General features: G+C 46.0%; 1 protein-coding gene across 2 annotated transcripts in view; it reads right to left on the reverse strand.

Moving 5' to 3' along the window:
- Nucleotides 1-313: 313 nt before the first annotated feature.
- The window catches only part of arhgap24 (Rho GTPase activating protein 24), a 649,536-nt gene continuing 626,862 nt past the window's right edge, over nt 314-22,987 (reverse strand). For both annotated transcript variants that reach the window (XM_070863890.1, XM_070863891.1), the window contains 2 exons: nt 9,671-10,760; nt 314-1,140 (listed from right to left, as the gene is read on the reverse strand). In XM_070863890.1, the coding sequence (XP_070719991.1) occupies nt 897-1,140; nt 9,671-10,760 (1,334 nt within the window). In that variant the 3' untranslated portion in view covers nt 314-896. The remainder of the gene's footprint in view (nt 1,141-9,670; nt 10,761-22,987) is intronic.

A 22,987-nucleotide genomic window follows, 5' to 3' on the forward strand; every position in this document is an offset into this window, starting at 1 on the left:
AAGCAGGAAGGAGCCTTTTAAAATAGATGTCCTGCCAGAAATAAACTTGTACCATTTGTCAAATCATTCCGCTCTGAAGCAAAACCGTTGGTAATTGATCAGTGCGTGAGAAATGTCTTTTCTCAAGGAATTTCCCCATGAACTACATTTCCATAAACTGGCATCAATATATGCAACCTATGTATACAGAATACTTGGATGTGGTGCTTGAAAGAGATGAACCAATCATGGCTGACTCTGGCACATTAAATTACACACTGGAATAAAGCAATACAATTACAGAAAGGTTTAGGTAATTCATCTGTTATATTTTTTATAAAATATGTACACTTTTTTTGGTCATGAACAAGTAATATGGCACATGAAGCATTGCCATGCTAGTCAATATTTTAACTTTTTATATCCCCTTGCCCATTCCATAACTTCTAAATTCTTCAGGATTCTCTTGTCCCCAGCAAGAAAGGGGGGTCACAAAAAAGAATTACAAAACAGGCCAACTGTACCACAATGCTAAAAAATAGCTTATGTTAAGTGCAAGTTAAAAAGCCTTGATAAAAAGCTAGATTGCGACACAACAAAATATTAACTTTAGCAGTTTAAATACAAGGCTTTCATTAAAAGTTTCTTTTTCTGTTTGAGATACATTTTTTGATAGGTGCCACTGATGTTTTCATTTACGCTATGTACACAACCAGCTGTAACACTTAACAGTCACATAATTACATGGAGCTTATAGGTTATAATAATGTGGTAAGGACACAATTCAAATACTGGTAAGTACAGTTGAAATGTATTTTTTCCCTTCAAGGTTTCGAATTTCATTGAGTGCTAACCCCAGTCAGGTGACCAGTCACCTGTTTTTTTCCTCCCTATCCATTGTCCTGATCTTTTGCTCTTCACTGTATCCATATGGTGTTACTCCGATCTGGCCTTCGTGTCTCCACAGTCAGATCACCAAACGTCGAGAAAAATTGCTCCATCTCTTTTTGCAACATTTCATTGCGTTTCTCAGCATCCTCTCGTGCACGCTCCGTATTCCTCATCTTTATTTCAACCATGGTATATTTCTTCCTTTCCTGGTCCAGTTCCTCGTGAAGTGTCATTACCTCAGACTCCAACTCAAGGTTTCTCTGTTCCAAACTGTCAATAGCAAAGTAAAAGAAATAATTAAAAAGGAATGGAAGGGAAATGATCAAATACTTTTATGTTCATTCTGATAGATGTGGCTATTAAATTGAAAGTTGACCACATTCCCCTTGCAAAGACACAAGTTTATGAATATTATTTAAAGAAGTAACTTTCGTTTATACCAAAATGGCATACATGACAAATCGATAGGATGATGGCAATGGGCTATATACAGTGGGTTCGATTTTCCACTTTCTGCCCGGGTGTAAAACTGATGTTGTGGATTGACCGCTGTGATAAAACCCAACTGATTTTCAATTCAATTTGATTTTAATTGAAATTAGATTCAGGTGGTTTTCCTAATACACAACGACAGGGAGAGAAAAAAAAATGATAGAGAAATGGTCTTCTATGGCATTTCTCAAGGATAGCCTGCGGTCTGAAGCTTACATGGTCACTGTGCAGGAACCTCCTGTAAGGAAGTCGTCTGAATTGGTTCCAAGGTCAATCATAGTTTGATTGTTATTTGGTGCAGGAAGTTTCCAGATTGCCAGGTACTTGTAAATTTCCATCTCCAAGTCAGAAGAAAGAATGCGATGATTTTCTTTCTCTCTTTTTAATACTCTGAAGTGTAGCATCTGGATTGTGACGGGCGTTTTAAAAACAAGATGCTTTATGTTGGAATTCACTTTTAAGGATTACTGGTTACAGTAATCAGGCATTTAAATTAATGTGTTTGGTCTCCGTTATAGTGATCATTGGGCATTTGATTGAAAAGATCAATTTTGAAATGATTACATTTGTTGCTTCACAGTTAAAAAGGAATTTTACAGCTTGTGGTAATACCTACAACAACAATACCTTGCATTTATATAGTGCCTTTAATGCAGTAAAACATATAAACATACGAACAATGACGGACAGGTAAAGACCACCTGGTCCATCGAGCCTGTCCCACATAATTGGAAACGGCCCAGGGCACTACACAAAATTTGACAATAAAGAGATAATAGAACAGTTGACCAAAAGCTTGGTCAAAGAGGTAGGTTTTAAGAAGCGTCTTAAAGGAGGAAAGAGAGATAGAGAGGCAGAGAGGTTTAGAGAGGGAATTCCAGAGCATAGGGCTTCAGCAGCTGAAGGTACAGCCGCCAATGGTAGAGCAATTAAAATTGGAGATGTTCAAGAGTCCAGAATTAGAATTCAGATATCTTGGAGGGTTATAGGGCTGGAGGAGATTACAGAGATAGGGATGAGAATTTTAAAATCGAGGATCAATGTAGCTCAGTGAGCACAGGGGTGATGGATAAATGGCACAGTGCGAGTTAGGATGCAGGCAGCAGAGTTTTGGATGAGCTTAAGTTTATGGAGGGTGGAAAATGAGAGACCAGCCAGGAGCGCATTGGAATAGTCAAGTCTAGAGGTAACAAAGGCATAGATGAGGGTTTCAGCAGTAGATTAGCTGAGGCTGGGGAGGGCGGAGACGGGTGATGTCATGGAGATGGAAGTAGGCAGTTTTAGTGATGACGCGGATATGTGGTCGGAAGGTCATAAAGAACATAAGAACATTAGGGACAGGAGTAGGCCATACGGCCCCTCGAGCCTACTCTGCCATTCAATAAGGTCGTGGTTGATCTGATCATGGACTCAGCTCCACTTCCCCGCCTGCTCCCCATAACCCTTATCGTTTAAGAAACTGTCTATTTCTGTCTTAAATTTATTCAATGTCCCAGCTTCCACAGCTCTCTGAAACAGCGAATTCCACAGATTTACAACCCTCTGAGAGAAGAAATTTCTCCTCATCTCTGTTTTAAATGGGTGGCCCCTTATTCTAAGATCGTGCCCTCTAGTTCTAGTCTCCCCTATGAGTGGAAACATCCTCTCTGCATCCACCTTGTCAAGCCCCCTCATAATCTGATATGTTTCATTCTTCTGAATTCCAATGAGTAGAGGCCCAACCTACTCAACCTTTCCTCATGTCAACCCCTTCATCCCTGGAATCAACCTAGTGAACCTTCTCTGAACTGCCTCCAAAGCAAGTATATCCTTTCTTAAATATGGAAGCCAAAACTGCATGCGGTATTCCAGGTGTGGCCTCACCAATACCTTATATAGCTGTCGGAAGATTTCCTTGTTTTTATACTCCATTCCCCTTTGCAATAAAGGCCAAGATACCATTGGCCTTCCTGATCACTTGTTGTACCTGCATACTATCCTTTTGTGTTTCATGCACAAGTACCCCCAGGTCCCGTTGTACTGCGGCACTTTGCAATGTTTCTCCATTTAAATAATAACTTGCTCTTTAATTTTTTCTGCCAAAGTGCATGACCTCACACATTCCAACATTATACTCCATCTGCCAAATTTTTGCCCACTCACTTAGCCTGTCTTATGTCCTTGTGCAGATTTTTTGTGTCCTCCTCACACATTGCTTTTCCTCCCATCTTTTTATCGTCAGCAAACTTGGCTATGTCATCTTGGCCTCAAGTACGACACCAAGGTTATGAACAGGGGGGGGCCAAGGATAGATCCTTGGGGGACTCCAGAGGCAACAGTGCGGGAGCGGGAAGAGAACCCATTGCACATTATTCTCTGGCTATGACCAGCTAGATAAGAATGGAACAAGGCGAGTGCAGTCCCACCCAGGTGGACTACAGAGGAGAAGCGTTGGAGGAGGATGGTGTGTTAACCGTGTCAAAGACTGCAGACAAGTCTGCAATGAGAGCTGGGTTGACCTCCTGTATATATAGAGGCAGAATCTGCTTTACTATTCTCTCTGAGTATCAGCCTTTGCTGATTTGAAATGCCTGGAGGGTCTGTGTTTCCACTGAGATGCCGATGGAGATTTTGCAAGGCATTGAGACAATGCCCAAAATTAGCCAGAGAGATTTAGTGAAACAATTTAAAGTCCCGCAGTCCATGCTGTCTAATCTGATAACACATGAAAATACAATCACGAATGTTTGGCTGATAAACCAGAAGCCAGATCGCAAACACAGATATGATGTTGAGATCGCACTCTTATGTTGGACACAAGCATAGGTGCAACGCACAAGTGGCGAAGTTCAGAGTGGCCTGATGCTATTACAGAAACCAAACAATTTCACAACAGTAATGGGACATCTGGATTTCAAATCAGAAGTCTGGCTTAATCGCTGGAAAACTCGGGGCAACATTAAGATTAAGAGATTCATAAGGAGGAGACTGATGCTGCCAATGTGGAAGTTAGCCCTCATCTGTACTGCTAATACTTTCGGCATTTTTGACAATTGTATTGATCCTGTTTGTTGGTTTGAGTTTTGTCTGCAGTTTTCCTGCACATAAAAGCCATTAATTAGTCCAAATTCCAGGATCTATAAGTACACAGAACCACTGAATTTCAATTATGATCAGCCAGATGAAACACGCAAAAAGGGGAGTGCCCAAATCGATGGTAAAACCCACATTCCACGGTGGATAACAGATTCTAAAGTTCTATTCAAAACATATTAAAAAGCATTTTGTTTCTCCCCACTCTAATTTGCTTTGCCGATTTAGGGCCCACTGGGATCTGACCATGGCCTCAAATAACCCAGACATTCATAATTTGTCTGTTTGTATTGGGCCTTCGATAAAGGGGTCCCATCTTCTTGTATGCAAGCACTCTGTGGATGGGGGAGGGGCTAGAGCCCTCTCCAGTAGCCACCTGGCTCCACATCCCCCCTTCCCCCCAGGAGCAGGCACTTACATTGGCACAGTCACCCACTGAAATAAAATAAATGAGTTGATGCCACGGTTTACTCTGCTCCCCCAGGGTTCTGCCAGTATCCTGTTGGAGTTACAGCAAGAGGCCGGCTGAACCCCAACAGCATTTCAGGTCAGCTATCTTCGACACAAGGTTTTGGCAAGGCTCTTTGAAGGTCATTGATGAAGTAGCTAAAGATAGTTGGGTCATATATGTGAATTACGAAAGTAGGACAAAAATGCTATCTACATTTCGACATGATACTTTGCTACATTTTATATTCTGTACTGTATATACAGAAGTTACCACAGTTGCCAGCTGCCGCACGTGAGTTTTATATCACCAGTCAATACAATCATGAAACAAACAAGCTACAAAGTCCGAGTTGGTTATACTCAGCTGTCATACATGGAAATCATAGCTGTTGATTTTTTTTAAAATAGAAAAGCAGTGCTGAGGTGTTCAGAGGCATTTCAGAAGCAGGAATGATTCAGGTTAAGAGTCTCAAGAAGATATGACTTTCTGCCAACCGGTCTGTGCAGGATATAAATGCACATTCTTCAGCATAGAGCAATGCTAAAGGTGACTTGAATTTCTCATTATGATTCTGCAGCGAATGATTCGGTTTAAGTGAGGGACATCAGCAGCTACCCTTTGGCACCAGTACCGCTGGGAAATAGTAATGTGAAAGTCGGTTGCAAAACAATGGCTTCTTCTTTCAGTGCGTCACTTGTTTGTCACACTTTCCAATTAAAAATAGCAACAAAGGGAGAGCAGTATGAGTAGAGGGTTTTGAATTGATGCACCTCGAAAAGCTATTTACTGAAAAGCTTTGAAATATGATTTGGTTTTCCAGCTTTGTAGTACTTGGTTACATAACTCCCACAAGGCTAACTTCCTAGGCATGTGGAAATGGTTAGGAAAAAATGATAAAGGCTTACAAATACTAAATTAGAATGGTGTCCATTAATGCAGAGCCTTTTGTTTATCCTTACTTCAACCGGCTGATGCAGTGATTTAAGACAACACTCATAAATCCCAGGTCAAGAAACAATCCAGTAAAGTTGATATCAATGGTCAAAAAATTTGACTTCTGCCCAAAATGGCCTTAAAGTTGGTAGAGAAATGCTCCAGCTGCTTGCTCGTGCCAGCGAGCTGCAGGCATCAAACAGTTTTCCCAGTGCAACTTGTCGGTTGTTGGAAGACAGAAATTGGCCTGCTTCTAAGCTGAGCTGGCCAGCAAGTTGAGTCTGGGAGGAAGGCCGTGAATAGGCTGGTAGTGTGCGGAGGTTTTATTGTGGGTCCAGAAGGAACACCCTGTTTTACCCCAAGCTCAAATACCAGAAACCCGCAGCCCCCGGGGTCGGGATCTGACCCACAGCGTGCGGGGAAACCCAGATTTCCGGGTTTACCGCATTCCACTGGGTATTCCTGCTCCGGGCAGGTGGGAAACGGGACATCCTGGCCCATGAAACTCAGATTGGCGTAAAAATCCAGGTCATGCTCTTTAGGGAAGGAAACCTGTCATCCTTAACCGGTCTCGCTTATATAACCACAGCAATGTGATTGTGCCTTATCATCATTGTCATCATAGGCAGTCCCTCGGAGTCGAGGATGACTTGCTTCCACACTAGAAATGAGTTCTCAGGTGACTGAAGAGTCCAATGAGGGACCTATAGTCTTTGTCACAGGTGGAGCAGACGGTCGTTGAAGCAACGGGTGGGTGAGGAGCCTGGGTTGCCACGCGCTCCTTCCGCTGTTTGTGCTTGGCTTCAGCTTGCTATCGGCGAAGAAACCCGAGGTGCTCAGCGCCTTCCCGGATGCTTTTCCTCCACGTTGGGCGTGGGATTCCCAGCTGCCGATGGGGATGTTGCACTTTATTAAGGAGGCTTTGAGAGTGTCCTAGAAGCGTTCCCTCTGCCCACCTGGGGCTCACTTGCCGTGTCGGAGCTCCGAGAAGCGTGCTTGTTTTGGGAGTCTCGAGTCAGGCATGGCCCATTCAGCAGAACTGATCGAGCGTGGTCAGTGCTTCGATCTGGGGATATTGGCCTGAGCGAGGACACTGACGTTGGTGCGCCTGTCCTGCCAATGGATTTGCAGGGACTTGCAGAGGCAGCGTTGGTGGTACTTCTGTTTTAAGGTGCCTGCTGCACATAGTCCATGGGCTAGAACCTCCACTTTTTTTGCATGCTTAACGCCCACTTAACGTATGTTTTACCGCTGAAATGACGTATAATGCCCAGATAGCGCCCATTTTCGCACAAAATAGAAACTGGCAGGCATTTTTCAGAAACTTATCGCCGAGTATTACTTTCCCCATGTGCTTAACGGTGATAAAAAATATTACCGCCTGCCCACTTTTTTGGGGGTGGAATCAGCAGAATGGGCGATTTCAATGCTCACAATATCGCCCAGCGTTACTTTCTGCTCTGATGGAATACTCTCCACTTGCCTGGATGAGTGCAGCTCCAACACGCGAGATGCTCGACACCATCCAGGACAAAGCAGGCCGCTGGATCTGCACCCCATCCACCACCTTAAACATTCACTCCATCCACCACTCGTGCAAGGTGGCTGCAGTGTGTAAAGATGCACTGCAGCAACTCATCAAGGCTTCTTCGACAGTACCTCCCAAACCCACGACCTCTACTACTTAGAAGGACAAGGGCAGCAGGCGCATGGGAGCACCAATACCTGCAAGTTCCCCTCCAAGTCCCACACCATATAGATTTGGAAATGTATTGCTGTTCCTTCATCGCCGCTGGGTCAAAATCCTGGAACTCCCGAACAGCACTGTGGGAGTACCTTCACCACACGGAATGCAGTGGTTCAGGAAGGCAGCTCAGCAGCAAGGTATCAAGGGAAATTAGGGAAGGGCAACAAAAGCTGGCCTTGCTAGTGACGCCCATATTCGGTGGGAGGTTTGCGAAGGTGGTATGGACCCCGATCTCCTTTGCCCAGAGATCGTGAGGTCATCGCCGTGCACATCACCCTGGTAGTGCCCCAGATCCCTGCAGCATCTTAGGGCGAAAACACCGGCAGCTGCAGGAGGCGTTCATCGAGAGGTCACGCGATTTTGGGGTGGCCGAAGTAAGTGAAAAAAATGTCAATCCTCTGTTTGATATTTTTTGCTTTTTCTTGCCTGCGATCGATCAGCCCGGCACTTTTACCAGGTGCAAGAGTTCATTCATTGGGCAAGAGATGGGCAAATAGAGCAATCTTTCCCAAGTGAATGTCCTTGCTGCTGAGATGCTTACGATCTGTCGAGCTAAAACTTGACAGATCGGAAAAGCCCTTTTTTGGCGCACACACTCCGTACGGACCCGGGGAGGCTGGGATTCCAGGGCCAATACTCCAGCTGAGGCCTAACCAGTGATTTATAAAGGTTTAGCATAACTTCCTTGCTTTTGTACTCTACCTCTTTTTATAAAGCCCAGAATCCATATTCTTTTGCAGGAAAGGGGTACTGAAGTGAATGATCAGCCATGATCTTATTGAATGGTGGTGCAGGCTCGAAGGACCGAATGGCCTACTCCTGCACCTATTTTCTACGTTTCTCAAATTTTCCTTGCACCTTCAAAGATTTGTGTACATGCACCCCCAGGTCTCTCTGTTGCTGCACTGTCCACTTAAATTTGTACCATTTAGTTTATATTGCCTTGCCTCATTCTTCCTTCCAAAATACATTACTATCTCTTTGATTTTGTATTTTATGCCCCTAGATACAAAACCAAGGATTCTATTCACCTTTTAATCTACTTGTGCTGCCAACATTAGTGGCCTGTGTATCAGCACACCAAGGTTCCTCTGCTTCTCGACTCCATTTAAAGATTTACTACTTAAGGTCTATTCCCATTTCCTTTCTTAACTCCAAAATGTATTACAGGTATTTCACACTTATCTAGATTGAACTGCATCTGCCACCAATCTGCTCATTCTGCTTACCTCACTATGTCCTCCAGCAGTCTTTCACAATGTTCATCATAATCACAGTTTTTCTTCAAAGGTTTTTGTAAGATTGGCCATGCATGACCTAGCTTTTAGAAATCTACACTGACTGGCCCTGATTAATTCATGTTTCTCCAAGTGCCTCTTCATTTCATGCCTTTAGTAGTTTATCAACAAGTGAAACTAACTGACCTATAAGTTCTTTTTTTTTGAAGCCAGTGTTCCCGCTTCTATATGCTACCCAAGAATCTACTGAACATATTCTTGCTGGTAAAGGGCGGACTCTAGACTGTGATGTTCCCCTTCCTTAAATAGATAGCACTCACTGGTCTAGGCTTATACATGAAGAACAACTACCTCGACATGAGCTAACATGAGCAATGATTGCAAGATGCTGGCGTACTGGTGATACTCATTTTTAAGAATATATTTTTGGATGAGGTGAACCAGATGGCTTTTCATATTCGGCTGATGGTTGTGGTAAGATAAATCACTTTTTCTTTTTACCTCATGTCTTTTCTACCAATTTTCTCCCCTCCCATTCTAACATTGATTCCTTGAGAGCATCAGTGGCCTTTTGGTAACTCACCCAAATGTGTGAGCCTAGACAGTGATATTCAACCATTGTGTGTTTCATGGCTGGGTTCAATCCTATTCTCAAACAACATGAATACTTCCAGGCAAAAAAGTTTGTTGTGGACATTAGGAAACAACTTTTTTTTTTACAACAAAACAGGAAGCTAAGCATGGAGAGAAGTTGAGGTGGATTATTTTTGTTAATAGCAAGTGCTATTTAAATTTTGAAAAGATAGGCTGCAGTACAGTTTTAAAACAGTGTAGCTGTTTTGTGTAGTTTACTCAACAGCCACCTACCTTTTTATCCTTGCTTCATACTCAATCTTCTGTTTTGTTACTTCTTGCTTCAGGCTTGCTACAAGACTGTGCAAGGCACTGTGATTGCCGGTGGAAGTGTTGGAGACAAACGTGTCGCTGTTATCACTGCTGCTCGTAGCACGACTACTGCAGCCACCTCCACTACTCCGCTCATATTTGTTTTCGGAATCAGTCCGAAGGGATGTTTCATGCGTTGGTCCCTCCAAAATCGGGTCTTCGTAACTTCCTGCATAAATGTCTTGGTCTGGGCAGGTAGTTGTGGAGGAGCGACAGGAGTTTGAATGCTCCATCAAGGAGATTTCACAGGATGAGGTGGACCAGGTAGCACTGTCCACACTCTGCTTGTCGTCGGAGTTGGAAAGTGAAAACTGCTGCTGAACATTGTCGTAGGTGGAGAGTCTGTTGTGCTGTGTGGATTCACTGTTTACTGTGTCCTTGGGCTTATTATCCCTTAGTGTGACGTACCCATTGGGCATCCACCCTGCAAATCGATTGTTTAAAGAAGAACTCATCATATCTGTGCTGGAGATCCCCATTCTCACTCCCCCATTCTGCATGCTACCAGTTCCCATCTTGGTCCCTGTTCCTTTCAGTGAGGAGTTTCTCCTCGCTTGTAGACTCCCGTTTGGCAATGTTTGCATTTTCTCCTGGTTTTCTGTTGGGCTGCTGAAGGACCCGTTGGTGACTATACCACTGCCTTTCGAATAAGCCGGATTCTTTTTCACCATGACGGGGGGGCTTCTGTTGACATCCACTTTGCTGAGGCTGGTCCTGGGGCTACTGCTTGACTTGTTGCCCCCGTTCAGTGTGGTAGGAGACCCCCCATTCTCACCACTTCCCCTTTTGGGCGACTCTGAGTTATCCCAGGAGCACTGACGAACAGGCTCGACTGCCGGCTTCTTGTTTTCTTTATTGAGAGGCGGAGGAAACTGTACTATGGGTTTCTTTGGTATTTCATTGTTGTTATTGCACCCATCCTCTCTGCCCTGAAGCTCCTCTCCTTCTTTGGGAAATAAATTGTTGTGTTCACTTATAAAAACAGACATTAACTGCTGAACCAGGACTGTACCTGCAAAGGGGAGTGATCAATGACAAGAAATTAGTTACAAGCTCTGCAGAATATACTGTAAAAATTGTCTCTAGAATGAAACAGTGTAAACCTCAGAACATTTACGCCAAGCAGACAAGCAATAAACGATCAATCATATTGGTGCATAAGTATATTAGCCAGGTTCAAAGGGTGAAACAGTCTGCATTGACTGATGCATCTTTTATTTACACACATAAACCATTAAAACATAGGACTCCTGTTTTAATCCCAGCTCTCCTTTGTAGCAAGTACTCAGTTACTTCCACAGTTTGAGCTGATGAATGTAATAGTACCAAATATTCACGGGCCTCTGTGATTCCGACGGAAATGTCATGATCTGTTTGCCAGTGTCCTCTGCTGCTGAGGCAGCTGGGAGTTCTGTTAAGGGATGGCCAATTAAGAGGCTTTGCCTGGGCCTTCCCTGGAAATATGTCTGCAGAACCTCAATTTCACCTTCCCCCCCCCGCCCCCCGACTTATAATAGAAACAAGAACTAATCTTAAAATTGGAGCAATATCTGTCACTTTGATAATGGAGCCAGAGGCCCTCAATGAAATTACAACAAAATTAATTTCCCCAAAAGGAAAAATGACCTGTAATTTTAAGGTAATGTCATTCAATATAGGGAATCGTGAGGTCATCCATGTTGGATCGGAGAAAGACAAATCAAAATATTTTCTTCATGGCGAAAGACTTGGAAAAGCAAAGGGATTTAGGTATTCATGTACACAAATCACTAAAATCTAGTGCACAGGTACAAAAAGTAATCACAAAAGCTATTAAAATGTTGGGTTTACCTCAAGAGGGCTGGAACACAAAGGGGAGGAAGTTATGCTTCAGTTGTACAGAGCCTTGGTCAGACCCCACGTGGAGTACAGGGTTCTGTTTGAGCAGGGAAGGACACAGTACAGATTCATCAGAATAATAACAGGGCTTCAGGGTCATATTATGAGGACAGGTTGCATAAACTTGGTTTGTTTGACCTTAGAGGGTTGAGGGTTCATCTAAATCGAGGTGTTTAAAATGGTAAAAGGATTTGAAAGGGTAGATGCAGAGAAACCATTTCCTTTAATGGGGGAATCTAGAAAAAGGGGCAATAATCATAAAAATAGAGCTAGGCCATTTAGGAATGAAATCAGAAAGCAGTTTTTCTACACAAAAAGTACTAGAAATCTGGAACTCTCTCCCCTAAAGGTTATGGATGCTGGATCAATTAAAACATTGAAAACAGAGACTGGTCGGTTTTGTTGGGTAAGGGCATCAAGGAATATGGAGCATAGACGGTTAAATACTGTTGAGCAAGAGTGTTTCTCTGGGCCCCACCAGGATACCTTGGGCCAGTCCTCCCACGAGGTTCCCCCTACTCCCCTGACTGTGATCTCCTCACCACTTAGTGCCTGGGAACATTCCCATGAGTCCGCAGCATTGGCCTCCTGAAAACCTGCTCCCACCTGCCGGCCAGGTAATGATTACTGCCGGGTTTGGACAGGAGGCTCACCTCCAACATGAGAATTAAAATGGCCTGGGCCTCCTACCAGCACAGCCATGGGAGTGTTTCTCCCATCCTACCTTCCAGCCCTTCTCCACACTCCACACTTGCAGCCAGAGTTAAACTAGCAGCTTTGACCAAAATCATCAATCAAGACTTCATCAAAATTATACACAACAAAGTCAATTATCCCAAATACTCAATTTTCCAATGTGTGAAGATCCTTACCTTTTTTTTTCATAAATCATCATCATGTCATAAGCAGTCCCTCGGAATCGAGGAAGACTTGCTTCCACTCTAAAAGTGAGTTCTCAGGTGGCTGTACAGTCCAATGTGGGAATTACAGTCTCTGTCACAGATGGGACAGACAGTGGTTGAAGGAAAGGGTGGATGGGGAGCCTGGTTCCGCTGCCTGCACTTGATTTCTGCATGCTCTTGATGACGAGACTCGAGGCGCTCAGCGCCCTCCCGGATGCTATTCCTATACTTTGGGCAATCTTGGGCCAAGGATTCCCAGATGTCGGTGGGGATGTTGCACTTTATCAAGGAGGCTTGAGGGCATCCTTGAAATGTTTCCTCTGCCCACCTGGGGCTCACTTGCTGCGTCGGAGTTCCGAGTAGAGCGCTTGCTTAGGGAGTCTCGTGTCGGGTATGCGGACGATGCGGCCCGCCCAATGGAGCTGGTCGAGAGTGGTCAGTGCTTCGATGCTGGGGATGTTGGCCTGAGCGAGAATACTGACATTGGCACGTCTATCCTCCCAGTGGATTTGCAGGATCTTGCGGAAGCAGCGCTACTGGTATTTGTCCAGCACTTTGAAATGTCTGCTGTATATAGTCCATGGCTCTGAGCCATATAGGAGAGCGGGTATCACTACTGCCCTAAAGACCATAAGCTTGGTGCCAGATTTGAGGTCCTGGTGTTAAAACACTCTTTTCCTCAGGCGACCGAAGGCTGCGCTGGCACACTGGAGGCGGTGCTGGACCTTGGCATCGATGTCTGCCCTTGCTGATAGTAGGCTCCCGAGGTATGGAAAATGGTCCACGTTATCCAAGGCCGCGCTGTGGATTTTGATGACCAGAGGGCAGTGCTGTGTGGGTGGGTCAGGTTGGTGGAGGACCTTTGTCTTACGGATGTTTAGTGTAAGGCTCATGCTTTCGTATAACTCAGTGAAAGTGTGGACGACGGCTTGGAGTTCGGCCTCTGAGTGTGCATAAACGCAAGCGTTGTCTGCATACTGTAGTTTGATGACAGAGGATGGGACGACCTTGGATCCAGCCTGGAGGCAGCGAAGGTTGAACAGGTTCCCATTGGTTCTGTAGTTTTGTTCCACTCCAGCTGGGAGCTTGTTGAGAGTGAGATGGAACATTGCAGCGAGGAAGATCGAGAAGAGCATTGGTGCGATGACGCAGCCCTGCTTGACCCCGGTCCGGATGTGGATTGGGTCTGTGGTGGATCCGTGGTCAGGATCGTGGCTTGCATGTCACCATGGAGCAGGCGGAGGATGGCGACAAACTTTTGGGGACAGCTGAAATGGAGGAGGACGCTCCATAGTCCCTTACGGTTGACAGTATCAAAGATCTTTGTGAGGTCAAAGAAGGCCATGTACAAACGTTGCTGCTGTTCCCTGCATTTCTCTTGTAGCTGACGCGCAGTGAAGATCATGTCCGTTGTACCCTTTAGTGGACGAAATCCGCATTGAGACTTTGGGAAGAGCTCCTCAGCCACAGGGAGAAGACGGTTAAGGAGGATTCTTGCGATGACTTTCCCAGTGGCCGACAGAAGGGAGATTCTTTTGTAGTTACCGCAGTCGGACTTGTCCCCTTTTTTGAAGATGGTCACGATTGCGGCATCTCTGAGATCTCCAGGCCTGCTCTCCTCCTTCCAAATAAGAGAGATGAGGTCATGCATTCGTGTCAATAGTGTTTCACCACCATACTTTAGTGCCTCAGCGGGGATTCCATCTGCTCCTGTTGCCTTGTTGTTCTTGAGCTGACAGATGTCATAATGAACACCTGCACCCCAAGCCCCAGTGCTTTACAATACTTCACACAGCAAAACTAAAACACTCTCTGCATTGAGTCAGCTAAATAAATTATCGGAACCCTCCTTGACTCAATTCATTTGTAAAACTGATCCTCACTGGCGTAAGCTGAGGATCATTACTGGAACAACGAAGCGGGAAGTTAGAACAAATGGATCACACAGAGGATTATTAGAATGCAGAATGTTTGTCATAGTGATTTTTGAGACAGAGATTATAGGGCAGATTTTCATCTGTTACACTTGGGTGGAAACAATTTCCTGGGCAGAGGGCATGGAGAAAAATCAGACAGGGAGAATCGCACGCCCCCAATGGAGCTCACCCAAATTTCCAGCTATTTAAATAACGGACAGAAAATTGGGCCAACTCCATTGCAAACAGGAGATCCTCTCTGGTGATTTTCCTCTGTGTGCTATGCAGAAAATCTGTCCCTAGTTTTAACATCATTTAAAAGTGAGCAAGATAAGCATTTTAAAAAGAACAATAGCTAAAGATACTGTTATGTTCAGAATAAATCCACAGGACTGTATTGCAAGCTCAAACTGTTGTGACCTTGGTCTCTTTATTCAGACTCCAGAGTGGAGAAGCAGCATGGTGAATCACCTTTTATACCTGCTTGACCCAAGGTGCACAGGTGACCTTTAGGTCTCCCACAGGTGTGCCCCCTAGTGGCAAATCTTACATTTTGGTGAGGTTTAAATACATACATAACATCACTCCCCCCAAAGTCAAGTTATTTGTAAGTTGAGGCGATTTGGCGCCCTGCGTCGCCAGGCCAATCGCCTGGGTTGAAGTCCTGACGTGGTGGGTTCATCCTCGTGGTTGACGGCGAGGTCAATTGTATTAGTGGGTCGCTGGGGGCCAGGTCCTTTCACAGTGGTTCCTGGTTATCTGTAGTTCGCAGTTTGGTCTGGTCCAAATGCTTTACACGTTAGCCCAGTACATGGTTTCACAATCAAACACTCCATTACATACACTTCACTCCCCCCTTGGTTAATGCGGTGCTAGCGGCCCAACTGGGGCCCTGAACATGGTCTACATCATTTATTCTGATGTCGCGTGGAGGGGCCATGCAATTATGGTGCATTCTCTGCTGATGGCATACGGAAGGCTCGGTTCTGAGTGATTCTGTCTGGTGACTGCGTAGCACCCGGAATAGTCGGGTCTGTAGGGAGTCTACCGTGACACTCGTGGTGCTGGGCTTAGTGATTTGGGCTGCCTGCCCCGGACTATTGTCACTGACCCTGAGGTCTAGCAAGCACAGGATGGCTACCATGGCCTTGAGACTTTCGGTAGTGGCGGGAGGCCTAGTGGTCCCCGTGGACTTTGGGCCGTAGTATGGGGGTCCCGGACCACCAACTGTGTATAGCCGCCCTGCCTTACTTTGCAACGTTGGGATGGGCCTTTCGGCTTTGCGACGGATAGGTCTAGCAGTTCACATCCCGTCTAGCAGTTCACCTTTGACAGGCGGTAATGTGGGATCCTGGCTGATCCAGGTCCTAAACTGGGGGCTGTTACGGCTGACACCTCACTTTCTAGCACTTCCATGACTGCGAGTGGGTCTGCAGGCTGTGCCGTTTCCACCCCAGTAGGCAACAGTAGCCAACTGAGGGCATTAGTACCATTCTCAGTGCCTGGCTCGTGGTGGATCATGTTACAGTGCACAGTGTTAGACATTCTCGAAACGATGCATCGATAATGGTGCCTCTGCTCTGCCAAACTTGGGGGATGGGCAGCTTGTCTGACTGGAGCACGTATTGGGATACTCTTTGGTACGTCTCTTTAGTCCTGTGAATACAGGCTGCTGCCTTGGTTTACTAATTGGATACATGTTCAATCGTTTGGGGCTCACCCGCTACTTTTGCTTGCTGCACAACACTCCTGACCCCGTGCGATAACAATCACTTGCTACGAATACTTTGTTAGATACATATGCGACTGATTGGTGTTCGCCCGCTACTTTGGCTTGTTGTAAGGTACCCCTGACCCCATATAATGGTACATCATTGGCTGCGAAAGACCGCTCATATGGGTTACATGGTGCAAACAACTCATTGGAACATGGTGGGTTCCTGGCCTTCTCAGCGGTCGCCCATTTACCTTTGCCCCAAACCCAGTCATCTTCCTTGCTGGGCGACACATTCTTCCGTTCCATTGCGGCGACCTCCCGTAGTCTGGACGCTGTCTCGTCCCGTGGTCTGGACACACCTTTGTCCCATGGTCTGGACGCACATTCGTCCCATGGTCTGGATGTCCTCTCGTCCCGTGGTCTGGTTGCTCTTCCGTTCGTGATGCCGACTGCCACGATCTTCCTCCCCAGGGATTTTGCCTCTGCCGTCGGGAAGACGCATTCGGATCGTCTCGGCCGGAGTCCCACTCTGCATGGTCGACCTGCAGCCATTTCCATCGTCGCGAAGAGGTCGTCGGCTTCGGGTGGTGGGTACCGCGCCTGTACTGCTGCTCAGTTGATCTTCACCTCCTCGTGGTCGTGATGAGCGAGCGGCCTGTGCCTCGGGGATCTGCAAATGGATCTGCACTTCGATGCCTGGTTCAGCTGAAGGTAAGGGTTTGCTCAACCTTTGAGAAGGAGAGACATCGGTCACCAGAGAAGGTATGCAGAGGTCTTCTCAGTTCCATCTAATCTTCCCCATCCACCTCCTACCAAGCAGCATTGGCCCATCACCTGAAACAATCCACAGTGGTAAATCGTGCACCGCTCCCTCATGGGATACTCTTATGTCCGCACTACCAATAACTGGTATCAGTTCCTTGGTGTAGTTACACAGCTTTGCCTGAATCGGGATCAGCTTGGGTCGCTGTGCTTCGTCGCCCCACAGCCTCTCAAATACCTTCTGGCTCATAACTGATTGACTCGCCCCCATGTCTAGTTCCATGGAGACTGGAATGCCGTTAAGTTCAACTTTTAACATTATCGGAGGGCTTTTGGTGGTGAAGGTGTGTATCCCATATACTTCCTCTTCATCCTCAGGTTCAGTTGCTTCTCCTATTCGTTCCTCGTGATCTCAGCTGGATCGGTCATCCTCTCCTGACTCTGCCACGTGGTGAGTCGGAGATCGTTTGCACAGTCGCTGGAGGTGCCCCATTGTTCCACAGCCCTTGCACACATAGGGCTTGAATCGACATTGATGAGCTCTATGGCTGCCCCCGCAGCACCAACATGGTGCTAATGGATGCGCATTCATGCCCCACGGCAGACTCTTGAGTCTCTCTAGGCCTAGGTCTGGCCTCTGCAGTTGTGTGGGCCCCTGCCCTGTGCCGTTCTGCCTGTTGAAAACATTATTTTATGCACAGTACTTGCCGGTGAGCTTCGATTCTGTGAAGATATCTGTTTTGTGTTATCGCTCGTGGATATGAAGGCTTAGGCTATCGTGATGGCCTTGCTCAGATCTAGGGATTCGGCAGACAGCAGTTTGCGAAGGATGACCTCGTGGCCCATTCCAAGCACAAAAAAGTCCCGCAACATTTCCCCAAGGATCCTGAAAATTCGCACTGCATCTTAGGTTGGAGACAAAACTCGCCACGTTCTGGTCCTCGGAGCGACAATGCATGCAAAAGCGATACCTGGCCATCAGGATGCTCTCCTTTGGCTTGAGGTGTTCCCTACCCAGCGTACACAGCTCTGTGTAAGAATTGTCCATTGGTTTGACTGGTGCCAGCAAATTTTTGAAGAGGCCATATATTGAAGACCCACATACTGTGAGGAGAATCGTCTTGCGCTTGATCGCTGTTTCAGCCTTGTCCAATTCGTTGGCCACAAAGTACTGGTCGAGGCGCTCAATGAAAGCTTCCCAATCATCACCCTCAACAAATCTCTAAAGGATACCAATGGCAGCCATTACTGCGTGAAAGTTCGTGATCCGTTACTTGTCGCCAATTTGTTATGTTCAGAATAAATCCACAGGACTGTATTGCAAGCTCAAACTGTTGTGACCTTGGTCTCTTTATTCAGACTCCAGAGTGGAGAAGCAGCATGGTGAATCACCTTTTATGCCTGCTTGCTCCAGGGTGCACAGGTGACCTTTAGGTCTCCCACAGATGTGCCCCCTAGTGGCAAGTCTTACATTTTGGTGAGGTTTACATACATACATAACAGATACTAAAGCGAAATACTGCGGATGCTGGAACCTGAAATAAAAACAGAAAATGCTGGAAATCTCAGCGGGTCAGGCAGCATCTGTGGAGAGAAAAACAGAGCTAACATTTCAGGTCGATTATGAAGGGTCAACGACCTGAAACGTTAACTCTGTTTTTTTCTCCACAGATGTGGCCTGACCCGCTGAGATTTCCAGCAATAGCTAAAGATATTTGGAAAGGACAGGAAGTGAGGTTAGAGCAGATTGGTCCGGTTGAAGAGTCAACCACGGCAGAGGCTCGATGGCCCTGTAACTACGGTTTTCATTTTTTTGGTTAAATTGCTTAACTCTGAGGGGCATTTTCTGACTAATGCCTTCGAGAAATCAGAAATTCAGCAATGACTCTGCATGATTTGTCAACCATTCCTTTAGCTGTCCAGAGAATCGCTGCACAGCACGCACCCCACTGAGAGCCCGGACTCAGAAGATTAACCCTTTAAATTTCCTCATTCATTTAAAGAAGCAGCTTTTTTTCTCAACATAACCTTTTGTTCCTTTGATTTGTTTATTGTGAAGTGTATGAGATAAGGGGATGCAATTCTTTGATAGTTTAAATAAAGTCACATTGGGCAAAAGTACGTCTGATTAAATTCCCCGTATTGACAGTCCAGGATTTCCATCTCCAGCATGCTGGCTGCAGCTTGATGTAAAAGTAGTTTTCTGAGTTCCCTTCAAACTCAGATCCAGATGGCAGTAACAAAATATTCAAAAATATATGATTTCTTGTAGCTCCCCAGGCAACTTAGATGCCACAAAATTCTCTTTAAATTAAAGTTAATTTAATTTTAATAGTCAAAAGTGGTTTTCTAACATACTGGCTTACCTTACAGTACCATTGTCAGTATGTAAACTTTATATTCCAAGAGATTTATTTTATGAATCTTATCTGTCAGGGGAGTAATTTACCCAAGAATGCTGCAGAGGGCCCCATCTATTATATAACATATTTGTAAATCAGTTCCATCTGAGGTTTTATTTTCTTTCTTTTACATTTCAATGAGCTAGATTTCAGTATTAAATGGATGTGTCATTGTGACTTTCCCACAATAGTAAGATAACTTGCAAATATCAAATTGCAGCAAATTGTGACTCCACGGAGACGATTTTAACCCTACACGCCATGAGGAAACTGACAGAAGAACCAAATGTGACATGAGGAGAAACTTTTTTATGCAGCGAGTGGTTATGATCTGGAATGCACTGCCTGAAAGGATGATGGAGGCAGATTCAATCATGGCTTTCAAAAGGGAATTGGATAAGTACCTGAAGGAAAACATTTTGCAGAGTTACGGGGAAAGGGTGGGGGAGTGGGACGAGGTAGAGTGCTCTTGCAAAGATCCGTCACGGGCTCGATGGGCCGAATGGCCTCCTTCTGTGCCGTAACCATTCTATAATTTTATAGTTGCCTGAGAGGACACCAGGCTGACTTGCTGTTCTAGTTTTAGGGGGCTTTATCAAACCATTTTCCAATTCAACAATTTATCAGAAGTTCCCGTAAACAGACCTTATTCCTCACAATCTGAAGCTGTATCATTTCTATAATCTGCCCTTAGCAGAGGTCTATACCAAAAAGATGAATATTTACCCTTCTTACTGGAAATATTGTCATGTGCTACACTACTGAACACTCTTGAATTGGTTGAGATTTTACTAACGAAAGCAACCAATATATTTATCTCCAATTAAATGTTGGTAGAAAGCGTCAACATTGAGCAAATACGAAATGCATAATCTATCTGAATATACATACAATACGTACATTGTGACAATGACTTCTATAGTATAATTTAAACATTCTGAGGGTTTACGGAATTAGGTCCTGGGTTCCATATTTTCGGTGTCTACATACACAGGGCGATTTTTGTGTGTAGTATAAATCGGCCGAGTGGTGGGCGGGAATCTGCTCTGCCTGCTCAACAGTCAGCAGGGGCCCTCTAACATTTTCATAGCCAGGCCTAATTTAAATGCAATTGGCGATCTGCCTGCATTCCCTACACTCCTTAAAGGCAGCACGCCAATTTGGAGGGTGGTGAATTCGGCAGGGTGGCCATTATTTAAAAGCAGCCTGTACTTCCTTAAAGGGGAGGGGCATTTCTCGATGGTGGATAGCAGGCAACAATTTTCTGGAGCAGCAGGCTGCATGTCTTTATCCAGATCTCCCCGATTCTCTGATGCTGCAGTGGAGGTGCTCATAGAGCAAGTCAACAAGAGGCAGGAGGTCCTTCTCATATCTGTTGGGCAAAGGCGCCCAGTCAAATTCCTCAACAGCAATGGAGAGAGGGTGGCAGAGCATATAAATACCAGAAATACTGATTCCAGGATGTGGCTGCAGAGCAAGACAACATTTAATGACATCACCAGGACTCCAAGGTATGTAACTTATTCACATCTCTCTTATTCTCTGCATAGCCCCACGTGACTCTACATTAACCAAGCAGCATCAATCCTTCTCTACCTTGCTTCCCATGCGTCTCCTCCAATAAGAACATGACATTGTTCTGCATTTACTTCTGTTTGCATTCATGCCCTCAAAACCTACTACTGCCCCCACAACTACTTCCCTGCTGCTTCTACTTCTCATCACACACCCTATACTAAGCTTCCTGGGGCATCCTGAAAAACCTTCAACAGTACCAATAAGCCCAATAGCAGGGGTAGTCATACAATAGGAATGGAATATGTTGCCTTCTCTCAGGATGTCAACATATCAGGGCCCTCATGACCCCTGCAATCAATGCCTCTCCTGGTGTTAGAAAGCCAGCTGGCCAGACTGTCCCAGCAGCCACCGCGTTACTGCAGTCTACAGATCGGCCTTTTCAGGCCCAAGTTCCGAGAGGTCAGCAAACACAGGTTTTGTGTTCCTAACACAGATGAGCCTGTACACAGGGAGGTTAAATTAACAATGACCTCAGTCTTTATTAAGACACTCCAGAGTGAGGAACAGGCCTTAGGGGCCGGCTTATATACAGTGCTCCCATGGGATGCTGGGATCCCTTGGGACTTCAGGGGATGCACTCCCTGGTGGCAGAACATGAGAGTGCATGCTTTACAGATACACATCACTCCCCGCCAAAGTCAAAGTGAAAACTATTTACAAGGTGAGGCGGTCGGGAGCCTTTCTTTCCCTGGTGGACCGCCTTGGTACAAACGTCTGTTCTGGTGTGTTGGCTGTGCCCTCGCTGGGCTGGCGTGTTGTTGGCCCTGCAGGGCTGTTGGGTGAGCCTGGCCTTGCTGGGCTGTTGGACGTGATGGGTTCAATTTCCTGGTCCAGGGTGGTGTCGTTGATCCTTTGGGTGTGTGTTCTGTGCTCGAAAAAGGTGATGTCTGCTGTGGGCTGTTCAGGGCAGTCTGTGAACCGCAGCCTCGTTTGATCCAGGTGCTTTATGCAAATTTGTCCATTATCTAGTTTGACTACAAACACCCTACTCCCTTCTTTAGCTATCACCGTGCCTGCGATACACTTGGGACCATGTCCACAGTTTAGTACATACACAGGGTCATTCAAATCAATTTCCCGTGACACAGTGGCGCGACTATCGTTTACATTTTGTTGCTGCCACTTGCTCTCTACCTGATCATGCATGTTGGGGTGAACCAGCGAGAGTAAGGTTTTAAGTGTCCTTTTCATGAGTAGCTCAGCCGGCGGCACCCCTGTGAGTGAGTGGGGTCTCGTGCGGTAGCTGAGCAGTACTCGGGACGGGCGGGTTTGGAGTGAGCCTTCTGTGACTCGTTTGAGGCTCTGTTTGATTGTTTGTACTGCCCGCTCTGCCTGCCCATTGGAGGCTGGTTTAAACGGGGCCGAGGTGACATGTTTGATCCCATTGCGGGTCATGAATTCTTTAAATTCGGCACTGGTGAAACATGGCCCATTGTCACTGACCAGTGTGTCAGGCAGGCTGTCGGTGGCAAACATGGCCCTCAGGCTTTCAATGGTGGCGGTGGCAGTGCTTCCCGACAATATTTCACATTCAATCCATTTTGAAAAAGCATCCACCACCACCAGGAACATTTTACCGAGAAACGGGCCCGCATAGTCGACATGGATCCTCGACCATGGTCTGGAGGGCCAGGACCACAAACTTAGTGGTGCCTCTCTGGGCGTGTTGCTCAACTGAGCACACACGCTGCATTGCCGTACATAGGACTCTAAGTCAGAGTCGATACCGGGCCACCACACGTGGGATCTGGCTATCACTTTCATCATTACTATTCCCGGGTGTGTGCTGTGGAGATCCGAGATGAACATCTCCCTGCCCTTTTTGGGTAGCACTACGCGGTTACCCCACAACAGACAGTCTGCCTGAATGGACAGCTCGTCCTGTCGCCACTGGAACGGTTTGATTAGCTCTTGCATTTCAACGGGGATGCTGGCCCAGCTCCCATGCAGTACATAGGTTTTTACTAGGGATAGCAGAGGATCATGGCTGGTCCAAGTCCTAATCTGGCGGGCCGTGAAAGGTGATTTATCATTTTCCAACGCTTCCATGGCCATCAACAAGTCTGCGGGCTGCGCCATTTCCA

This window comes from Pristiophorus japonicus, chromosome 2, assembly GCF_044704955.1.
Source record: "Pristiophorus japonicus isolate sPriJap1 chromosome 2, sPriJap1.hap1, whole genome shotgun sequence".
Lineage (NCBI taxonomy): Eukaryota > Metazoa > Chordata > Chondrichthyes > Pristiophoridae > Pristiophorus > Pristiophorus japonicus.